At 28.1% G+C, this 11,960-nt stretch overlaps 1 protein-coding gene and 1 long non-coding RNA gene across 2 annotated transcripts; one reads left to right on the forward strand and one right to left on the reverse strand.

Moving 5' to 3' along the window:
- The first annotated feature begins 424 nt into the window (after positions 1–424).
- On the forward strand, positions 425–6,886 carry LOC105834175 (trypsin epsilon). The gene is made up of 6 exons (XM_012676466.3): positions 425–1,091; positions 1,465–1,538; positions 4,349–4,443; positions 4,682–4,823; positions 4,944–5,057; positions 5,792–6,886. The coding sequence occupies exons 1-4, from the start codon at positions 1,043–1,045 to the stop codon at positions 4,737–4,739; spliced, it is 276 nt and encodes a 91-aa protein (XP_012531920.2). The 5' UTR covers positions 425–1,042; the 3' UTR covers positions 4,740–4,823; positions 4,944–5,057; positions 5,792–6,886.
- Positions 6,887–8,486: 1,600 nt separating this feature from the next.
- LOC118644478 lies at positions 8,487–11,638 on the reverse strand. Its single transcript, XR_004962255.1, has 3 exons — positions 11,386–11,638; positions 9,858–9,940; positions 8,487–8,576 (listed from the first exon to the last, which is right to left on the reverse strand). It is a non-coding gene; the product is annotated as an uncharacterized LOC118644478 (long non-coding RNA).
- Positions 11,639–11,960: the final 322 nt, after the last annotated feature.

Raw genomic sequence — 11,960 nt, forward strand, 5'->3', positions numbered from 1 at the left:
AGCTGGGTGAGCAAGACTGCAATTTTTTAATCAAGCGCCAATAAGTGATTTGATTAACTATTAATTAATTGTTTGTCTTTACACTGCAACTAAATTAAATATATTCTTATCTACAAATTTTCTATGGATAAACAAAATTAATGAATTTAAGAAGATATATATATGTATATACATAAAAGTATTCGATTTTTATTAAAAAAACATTATAGTTTATAAATATAAAAATATACGATAATCAAAGATATAAGATAATACTCTATTCATTAAGTTTCCTTATCTCTTTCACGTTTCATTTCATAAATTTTATTACTTGCAGGCTGAAACAAAATAAGTATTTCAAGGCTTAATTTGTATCTCTTTTAAACAATATAGAAAGAGATAAAGAAATTTATGTCTAATTATTTTTTACCTTATAGTAAATGAAATATTACTAATTAAATTAATGCTGAAATTATAATAAATTTATAATAATAAACTTGTTTTTTGAAGCATATTATTGAAATCTCTCGAATAGTAACTGTTACTTGAATAAGCAATTAAATTAAACTTTAAGTATTATTTTGTCAAAAGTAAACTTAAATATATATGTTCAAATTATTTAAAGTTTCGAATAAGTAAATAATCCCATCTGTATGTAATTAAAAAGTTAACGCCAATAAGCATCTATGAAATTTTCTTTTCCCTCAAAAAACTTTAAAAAGTTTATGAAAGTATTTATACTGTAAAAGAATAACACATCAGAAAACATTTTGAATAAAATTTCAATGACACAATATTACGTGCTTATCAAGATGTTTGAATTATTGCAATCTGTATCAGTACATATAAATGTATACACATATATATATATATATATAATTCATAATACTTTAATTAATCTATCATAATCTATCTAATCTATCTAGTTTTTATAAGAAAATTTGTTGATAATTACTAAATTGATAATAAAACCTTATTTATACGAAAGTAGAGCGATACAATTAAAAACATATAAATTCGCGTTGACGTGATTTCAAGCCAGACTTCGGTTAGTGATCATACAATGGCTTTGAGAATCGTTTGTCTCCTTAGTCTTATGGCATTCTGTCATGGTGCGTATGTGTGTGTGTTTAAGTAATGATATTTTAGAGTTAATCAATATTATATATTTAAGTACATGTATAATGTATAACTCTCTTACTTATTGTTAGGCAAAAAACTATCATGTTATTTAAATAAATAATTTCTTTTATTCATCTGCCAATTCAATGTTAATAAATACGAATAAAAATATATGAAAAGAAATACAATCGTAAAATTGTTTTATATAATAGTCGAGGAAACATTCTTAAAAAATTAAGATTCAAAAATGTATTTAACAAACTTTAATATTTAAAAATTAATAAATCAAACTTTATTCGTTATAATGTAAATCTCTTTGAAAAATGTATTTTTGCTTCATTTTACGTATATAATGATTTGTAGCTGGGGTTCTTCCGTTCTTTGATCCTAGGATTGTGAATGGAGAAGAGATTCAACCAGGTGAAATTCCATATCAGGTAAGTGTTAATAAAATATATATTTATTATCAAAATAAATAGATACTACTAGAAGAAGCTTGTCAACACTGCTGCATTACATTATTTTTTATCTATATTTTTATTTATTTCTTAAACAAAATAAACATTTAAAAGCATAAATTTAAATTAGAAAGTATCTTCTATCAGATGGTGTATACATATAACAGTTGTTATATTTTGAAATAATTAATGTTTTTGTAAGACAACTAAAAATAAACGCCTAAAAAATTTGCATGGATCCTAAAACTACCATTAATATTAATAGCAGAATTCTAACACAGCTTTGAAAAGTGGTAGTGTAGGAGTTAATTACAAAGTAATTTGATAAACTCTTTGTAACAAAATATATTCCTATATAATGAACAAAAAATGTTATAAGTTTGAAACAATTGAATGTTTTAGAAATAAAAGCAATTAAAAAATCAGAAAATAAACAATAATACAATAATATATTGGATTTTTACAATATGTTGAAAACAATATGTACGAGGGTTTAAAAAGTAAAGCCTCACACTTTTTTAAACTGTTTATTCAACATAATTAAAATTCATACTCAGCAAATGTACATATTTCAGTTGCATATGTGTCATTTTTCTATAAATTTTTCATTCAGTTCTATGGTTTTGCGCTATCGCGAAACAAGGGCATGTATGTCATCCCTGTACTAGTAGGCTTATTTTGAAATTCTTAATGACAATTCGGTATCGTTATAGTATTGTTGCGCACATATTATGGTCAAAAATCTGTGACAATGTAACGATACCGAAGTGTCAATAACAATTACGGAATAAACTTACAGATCCCATCTTGTTCTCATAGCCAGGATCTTTCTTGACAGGATCTATAACGGTTTCGTCGCTACAAACCTTGTTTGGAATAAGATAAAGATCTGAAGATGCAAGTTTGAAGAAGGCGTTATTGGGGTATCAAGATATGACTACGAGAAAATAGGATCTGGTACAAGATATATGATTTTTCATTCCACGATATCACAAGGCCATGAGACACAATTATAAACTGGAACTGCTACGAACATTTTAAAAATTGTAAAGAATTTATTGCAAAAAATATTAATCCAGCTAGAATTATAATTTGAATTTTTCTCATTCCATGACAGGTGTTGTACCAATTCGACTATTAAATATTACTACAAGATATGTTCACTGAAAAGAGTCTTTTTGAACTAATTGGAAATGTGGTAGGTTCAATTATATTTCTAATTAATACAACTCTTTTTTCAGTGTAATAATATTTGTCTCAATAACCAGATAATAAGATAATAATATATATGTATATAATGTGATATAATGAGTTTAAAAAAACGTTTTTTTTTCTTAAATATTATTTTCTTCTTAAATATATTAATTAGAATTATATTAGAAAATAGAAATAAGTTGTTTACTTAAAAAAATATATAATTATTTATTAGAAATGAAGTACATAAGTCATTTGTCAAATATGTATCAACATATTTGTATTATAGTTGGTCTTATTCATTCATTCAACTACATTATACAATAACAAGTCGGACTCAGGTCTTTTTTCTACGCATATCTATGATATCGCAGGCAGATTAGATATACGGAATGTATAGTTTAATGCCGATTCCGAACCATTAAAAAAGAAAGATCTCCAGGCATAGAATAGAATATTCTTGATGGCCTGCCATTTCATCAAAGAGGAGAACAAACGTATAATAACAAATACAATTTGGTTTTAACCGGAATCGAACCCGAGACTTTTGGCGTAACAGACCAGTAGTGCGATTCTATAACTCGTTAAGAGGTGTCGGTATCGTTATACTGTCGTTGCACAGCTTTTTTACCATATAAAATATCTGCGCAACAACTGTATAAAGATACCGATACCTCTTAACGAGTTACAGAATCGCACTGCAGTAGGCCTATTCTGTAACTCGTTAAGAGCTGTCGGTATCGTTATACTGTCGTTACGCAGCTTTTTTACCATATAAAATATGTGCGCAACGACTGTATAACGATACCGATACCTCTTAACGAGTTACAGAATCACACTACAGTGGTGGAATACTGTAACTCGTTATCTCGTCGTTATGTGTCATAACGACAGTTGCGCAGCTTTTTTGCCATATAAAATATCTGCGCAACTGTCGTTATAACACATAACGACGAGATAACGAGTTACAGAATTCCACTGCAGTGCGCTATCCATTATATCACGCTCGTCTCGCGGTCAGTCCTCATGTAAACTGACACATTTTTCTATTATTGTAAAATGTAAACTTTTACAATAATTTTGTATTTAAAACCGTACAGACAGCAGACTGTGATAAAAAAGAAAAATATAAACAAAAGAATTTTAGAAAATTACAAACATGTAAAATATAATATTATTTAAAATATATTCATTTTGATTTAAATTGTGCAATTGGCATAAGAATCCTCAAAACTCCACACTCAATTTGAAGAATTGATTTTTACCTAATTTTTTGTAGAAAATAAGCCATAAATATATAAAATATAGATTTTTATTTTTTTTATTATTCAAGTAGATCAAATTTTTATCAATCAGCATTTATTAATATAGTGCAATGTTTAATTTCTGAAATGTCGCTTTATATGATCGATATCGTATCAGTAACTAGTTTATAATATATATAATGTTTATATTAAAATATATAAATATATAAAATATATAAATATTGAATATATATAAGAATATTTTTAACTATAATTGAAAGCGTACATAAAAACATTATAATAAATGCATAAATATTAAAAGACAAAAATTAATATGTGTGATTTTCACAGGTTTCTCTTCAATACATAGTTTCTTCATTCCACTTTTGTAGCGGATCAATTCTGAATAAAGATTACGTTATTACCGCAGCTCATTGCGTTTACGGGTAATTTTTGATCATTAATATTTTTATTTAGTTGCTTAATATTTTTAAAATCAGCATTCCAGTTCTCTCTTTCTCTCTCTGTCTTTCTCACGCTATCTTTTCTTTACTATTCTTTCTCACATACATTCGTGTAAATATTATTTTGTCAATATAAAAAATGACATGTACATATGTATATATTACCACTTTATTAATTAATTCGGTAAAAATTTAAGAAATTTTAAATTTCGTATTGTAGGGGATACGCCAATGAAATAAAAGTTGTTGCTGGTATTATCGAATTAACTTCTAGCTGATCGGAACACAGTGTCGAAAGATTTATTACGCACGAAGGCTATAATTCAGATGATTCTTGGATTAACGATATTGCTTTAGTGAAGGTAAATACGACGTAAATTTTCTTTTTACACAAAGAATTTCGAATTTTAATTTCATTTTCTGATAAAAAAATCTCTTATAATAAAAAATATAAATCTTAAGTAGAAAAACTTGTTTTCCAGGTGAAAGAACCCTTTATTGAATCTAACATTATCGGATACGTTTCTCTACCACCAAAAGAACACGTCGTCAAACCCTTTGATATTGCTGTTTTGTCAGGATGGGGTAGAGTTAGTGTGAGTTTCTCATCGTTTTAATTCTTTGAGAACGAAAGTTTTCTAACATAGAAACCCTTTGTTTTCTAAAGAATCGCTAAACTCTATTTTGATTTTACAATATTAAAATTTAAAATTTAATGTGGAGAACAAAATAAAAAGAAATAATAATTTATCATAAAAGTCACGGAAATCAAACTAAAAATTAAAAAGAGTAATAGCCGTCCAATAGAGGGAAAACTTATGTTACAGAGCTCATAATCAGAATTTGGAAGTTTTTATGCTTATAAGCACACATGGTTTCCGTTACACGCAGTCAATATACAGTCAATATACGAGTTTTAAATAAAACAAAAACTAAATAGAAATTTATTGTTAGTATTATTTAACAATGTTAAAAATTCTCAATAACCAAATTTTATAATAATCAGATTATTCTTTTTAATTCTGTCCCTTATATTGAATCCGATATTTTAAAGTTTTAATATTTGAATTCAGAATTTAAATAAAATTATTATTAAATTGCCTTAAAGATCAAATTCCACAAAAATTGAGCAAGTAGTTTACAAAATACAAAGGGGCAAATCCAAATAGGATGCACAAAAGGTTAAATATATCGTTCAATAAATTTTATAAATTCTACTTATTCAAAATTCATACAGTAATAACTTATAAACTGCGATATCAAGAATAGTAAATATTTAAAACCATAATGAAATTAAGGCATAATTTTAAAGATACGTTATTTTTTCTAGGGTGACTCTGGTGGTCCTTTGACTGTCAATAAACAACTCGTCGGATTGGTATCCTGGGCGTATGGTTGCGCTAGTACCGTCTATCCCACTGTCTACACACGGATTGTCTCTTATTTGGATTGGATTAAAGATAATGCGATAACCAATCCCTAAATCAATCCCACTCGCTTCTCACTATACGGAGAAAATTTTATAGTAAAAATTATTATAGTAAATAATAATCTGAGCTAAACTAGCTAAAGTAAGCGGATCAAGAAATTATAAAAATTTTTACTATATTTTTCATCAAATTACCATAACATTCACATTACTTATGGTATAATTCTCTGAAATTTCTTCCATAGCTACTATCATACATAATAATTTTTATTATAAAATTTTCTCCGTGTATTCTTACTCATAAATGTCCGCAGTGGGAGCAAGAAAGAGCACTTGTCCCCCTTCCACCCCTGAAAAATCATGACGCATCAGATTTATTAAATATCTATTTGATATTCTCAATAAATATTACGGATATTTATAAATATTTAATGTCAAATCAGATTACTCAATATGTCTAAGCAAAATTAAACAAATCTTGCTTGTAATACTAGCAACTCGTCATATATATTTATTTTCAACAATTTCAAGTAAAATACGATATGAGCCGAGTAAGAGCCAAGTATTAAAATCCACTTAAACTTAATATTTAAAAAGGCGTTTCTTTATGCCTAAAGTAGGCCTAGCTCCGCGGCGCCTATAGAAAACATGCTCCATTTTCTCAGTGAACTCTAGGATTCCGTTCCCTTTGACACTTGTAAGCATCATTTGTCCTTATTTAATCACGAACAACAAGGATGAAATTATGCTCACAGCGCTGTGAGTGACAAATGGAACGCAGCCTAGAACTCGTCGAAATCTTTCAGAATTTGCAAGAAAAATTTGTTTTTCGAAAAGTGGGAGGCTTCGTGAAGTTAGTCTCCTCATTTTTCAAATTGTGATTAACGGTTCCGTCGCTTTAAATGACTGAATTCTTTTTAAATCTGACTGTAAACTCTTGAACTCTTGCGAGGACAAACGAAATTCTAATAATTTTTTTCGAATTTTAAAAAAGTGGGACTAACTTCACGGTCGTGAAGAAATCTAGAAAAAGAAGAAAAATAGAAAAAGATAACCCATATTAACGATAGTTATCCCTTTCTCAGTGACAGATATCTCTACCACCGTTTTTTCACCTCATAAGTAGTCTATTCTAGTAAGTCTAATGAATTTAATACGTACACGCAGTCACGCACTCTGTGCGAGTAGTAGGAGAAACGAGGAAAGTTCAAGTACAGTTTATGAGTCAGGTCTGATCTAGAGTATATGCTTAAGGAGAGCAATACATGTAACCGCTTCAAAAGGCGTGTATTAAGTTAGCCCCCACAGATTAAAATTCAATAGTTCTAATAAGAGTTTCATTTTGAAGAGATAAAGAGTTCTCTGTAGTTTAGAAAAAGAATTTTCTTGATTAACAGTCGAAAATTAAAATTTAACAAACGGGGTGCTAACATCTTATCGAAATTTTAGATCGAATAGTTCTGAATGGCCCAATATCTTCATTTTGCGATTATCTAGAGTTCCTAAAGCATAAAAAAATTTCGATTAATTAAAAAAAAATTAAAAACTGTTAGAAATTTGATTTTTTGATATGTACATACTAGTTTTGAGATGTTTCTATTGTCATTTATTTCAAAGAGTTCTCGACGAATAAAAAAAAATTTAAATAAAAAAATTAAAGAATTATGGACTATAAACGAAATTTCAAAATCAGTTAAAAAAGACATGCATCTGCTTATCATGTCATCCAATCACTTTGACTTGCAAGATTTTTCGTCAAAACGTGTCAAAAACTAACTAAAAATGTAATTAGAACTATTCGAAACTCTAAAAAATTTTTCGATCACGGGACTTAAAAAATTTTAAAATCACCGTTCTAATATATGTGATACTACCTCGCAAATGATTCGATTGCTTTCACTTGTAAGACATTTTACTAAAACTCGTCGAGAACTATTCAGAAATGCAATCAAAACTATTCAAAATTCCAAACCGTTAATCACAAAACTTTTTTTCTAAACTACAGAGAACTCTTTGTCTCCTCAAAATAAAACGGAAACTCATACCAGAACTATCGAATTTTAATGTGTGAGGCCTAACTTAACACAGGCAGAATGCGAGCCATTTGACACATCGGCAACGCTAAGACAACAAAGCGTGTAAAACTCAGCAAATTATGCACTTTTTCTATGTAAAAATATTTTTAACTTGTTAAAACTATAAATAAAATTACTGTAAAATTTTAAAAAAATTAATGAAATGTTTTTAAGTAAAAATATTTTTTTTAATAACTTTTTTAAAGCAGTTACATGCATTGCCGCTCTTAAAAGAGTATTATAGGTATTATAGGCAGTAGAGAAAGAGAAGCTGAATAATTGGAATCAGTCAATGTGTCTGTTTCATTTTAATATCAAATTTGCAACAAAATAAATAAATGAGTTATTTGTATAAAAATTCACAGCAAAACTTTCGAAAACGCTTATGCTTCAATTTAGTTCAATTTAGTTTTCCTAATTTGCTCTAGTCTATCCAGTGTAAGACATTAGATATATTAATACATATAATACTTTATTATCATAATTCAATATAAACACTTCTTTGTATTATATTTGACATAATTGTCACATATCTATTATCTCAGTTATGAAAATTTACTTATCACTCACCGACCGATGTGGAGTTATATATTGTAATGTCGCTGACAATTCTGTAACAAATAAATGCAAATTAAAGCATGATAGAAAAACAATTAATATTTTTAAAATTATTTACTGTATGTAATTCTGTTAAATAGAATGATCGAAAAAGTTGAAGCCAAACTTATGCAATAAAGTTAAGAATATGAAAAAAGTTTATTTAAACTTTTGACCAATAATACTATGTTAAAGACATAAATGTTTAATGATTTTTTATCAATTGTTACAATAATTAAAATAAATGTTCAAAAATTCTTTTAAACTAATAGCGAATTTGATCAAACGCGCACTGGTGCACATTAAAAAATACACAAAATAGACATGTGATATGTGAGATATATTATTTTTATATTTGGGTTAAATTAATGTACATATCATATCACAACAGTTCAATATGCACCAGGGCACATTAGCCCAATCGAATTTGCTAAGTGTCAAACACTTTCAAATATTCCTCAAACATATATCACAATTATTGAAACACTTGAGAAAAAATCTTTAAACGTTTATGACTTTTGAACGTGTTGAAATAAATGTTTAATAGACTAATCACGTAATTTTTGAAAATATTTTATGTGTTAAATATAACCTTCCATAATGTGTGTGTGTGTGTGTGTGTGTGTGTGTGTGTGTGTGTGTGTGTGTGTGTGTGTGTAGAAAAGCGGGGTGTAGAAGCAGTAGAGGATGCCAAAGCACTTAAGAGTATAGAATAAGTTAGAGATAAGGTAGTTTTTAAGATAGTAATAAGTTCTTTTTTGTATACAGAAAAAAAAGTAATATAGCCAATAACATATGTGATTGCGAGCTGCCAACTACATAATATACTCAATACAATAATATTTGCTATTAATGCAAGTACAATGTTGATACTGCAATAGCATATATTATTGTATTGAGTATATCTGTAATTGGCAGCCCGCAATAACATATCTTATTGAATATATTACTTTTTTTTTCAGTGTAGAGATTGTAAACCCTAAGGGGACACAATAAAATTTTTCATCAATTATAACCTTCCATAAGAGATTTCACAAATAAAAATATTTTTGAAATATTCATTTTTTGAATATTTAATTAAAAAGGCGAATAATATTTTAGAACACAAAAGTATATATAAATAAGAGTATAGTAAATTATATAGGCTGTATTTTGATATTACTGCCAGTACTGAAAATCTATAGTATATGCAATGGAAACTATAGATTTTCAGTACTGGCACTAATATTAAAACACAACCATAGTTATACATACAAAAAAATACTACAGTATATGTAAAAAAATTATATATTTACCATTTGTCGCTCCACCAACGCCTGATGTTTTTCTTAAGTCTCCTCTTCCATTCAGGCTGTCCAGATCAAATTTGTAAGGATTCCTTGATATAACATTTGAAAACGTGATCACAATAACTACGCTTGTATGGCACTCCCAAAGATAAAATTATAAAAACACTACAATCATTGCGATATTTTGCACTCCCGAAAATAGAACAAAATTAAAGCTGTAATTAAACCCACGTAAGAATCATTGAATGATTTGTGACATTGCTGTGTTTGTTTACAATTATCAAAAGAATGGTTATTGGTTTTAAATGAAGTGAGATAATTACATATTAAAATTATCATTTTTACAATAGAAGTATGTTTTAATTTAATTATATTTAATGATAGATTAAGGGCAATGGGGATAATTTCTTAAATTATGAAAATCATTTTTAAATCAAAATTTATAAATGTAATACTTTACTTTAAAAAATTGGATAATTATTGAATTGGATACAAGATATGATGTGGTATGGGATAAGGTAGTATTTAAATTTTTCAATCTAAAGATTGTTCAGATCCTAGTAGAAGTAATAAGAGAATGATAAATAAAAGGTAAATAGATTTTAAATTAAAAAATTTAAATAGATAGATAAGGAAGATTAAGACAGTAATTTTGATGTCAAAAATTAGAAAAATAAGTCTAATTAGGAAGAAGTGGATATTAAATGGAATATGAATTTTGGAAATTGAATCAAATTCACATTCAAAGGGAGATATTTTTTCTCGAGCTTGAAAGGATTTCTTAGAGAGAATAAAATTTAAAATTAGTAATATTAAAGAGATAGAAAAGGAATGTAAAAATATTTAAATAATTATTTATATTAAATTAAATTATATTGATCTTCCCTGTAAGGTTTTTACACTTTACTATGCCATCATCTTTAAATCGTCACATTAAATGCTTCGTGGCAATATTATATTAATTAAAATTACAATGGGTACAGTTAGTTTTCCTGTCTTTAAGTTTTCATCCAATTCAACAAAAACATTTTTGAATAATTAAATGGAAATTATTTCTCACAAAAGATCCTCTTTATAAAATTTTATTATTATTCACTGATATATTCTTACTCGACACGCATACACAAGCAGTGTTTAGATGGAGGTGCGACACAGGCGAGACGATCAACTGAATAGTCTCTTTCATTGTTAGCCGAGATGCACGTGTAACTCCCACCGTATCAAAAGGTCATATCTATATGGCTTTTTATTATTATCTTGAAATAATTCTTTTCACAAAATAAGAGTTTACTGTTCGAAAATAACTGCGTAATAATTCGTATGAAACACAACAAAAATATATATGAACTATTCAGAATATTTAATTTAATGTAACTTTTTCAAATTTTTGCACAAACCGACTTGTCTGTCACCCCAAACTTTCAATCACACCAGAGCAATGACGAAATAGATTTCCGTAAATAACGTTAATATAGATAATGAATCGTATTATAAATTTTAATTTAGGATGATTTTTTAAACAGAAGTTATTTACCTTGAAAAATCCTTTTGATAAAATTTTGTTATTAATCATCGATAATCACTCAGCACCCGTGATGCGATTTCAAGCCCGGGCACGCTCACGCACACATCGCACTCCCCCTATCGTGAGGCACGCGCGCTCGGCTGCGATCGGCGTGAGCCGTCGCGCACTCGGCTATGTTCGCGGTTGAGTTCGTCCCTTTCTCCTCTGCGTCTTTTCCCATTTAACGTTCTGAGGTTCTGACTCCGAGGCGGTTGCCGGCGTCTTATACCTACTCTAAATAAATCATTTATTAACCACTAGATGGACAGTCACGATACTTTTGAAATACACTTTAATATATTTCTCACAAGTACTGTTCGTTTATTCTTTACTATATATACAGGTATCGAGAATTCTGAACTTGTACTGATGGTATATTAGTACACATACTAATATAAACATGAGAGCATAAATGGGGGTGATAGAGCCCTTTGGGCTTCTCACTCTTCCTTTCAGAGAATAAAGGTCGCTCTCCATTTTTTTTTTCATCAAACATTTATAAAATTAGTTTTTCAGAAAAAATATAAAAATTAAGTAAATATAAA

This window comes from Monomorium pharaonis, chromosome 2, assembly GCF_013373865.1.
Source record: "Monomorium pharaonis isolate MP-MQ-018 chromosome 2, ASM1337386v2, whole genome shotgun sequence".
Lineage (NCBI taxonomy): Eukaryota > Metazoa > Arthropoda > Insecta > Hymenoptera > Formicidae > Monomorium > Monomorium pharaonis.

Bases quoted from the DNA above. Each gene is read 5' to 3' on its own strand.
- LOC105834175 (XM_012676466.3), top strand. From the start codon at position 1,043: ATGGCTTTGAGAATCGTTTGTCTCCTTAGTCTTATGGCATTCTGTCAT. The intron at 1,092-1,464 runs GTGCGTATGTGT...AATGATTTGTAG, and splicing joins TCTTATGGCATTCTGTCATG to CTGGGGTTCTTCCGTTCTTT. The intron at 1,539-4,348 runs GTAAGTGTTAAT...TGATTTTCACAG, and splicing joins CAGGTGAAATTCCATATCAG to GTTTCTCTTCAATACATAGT.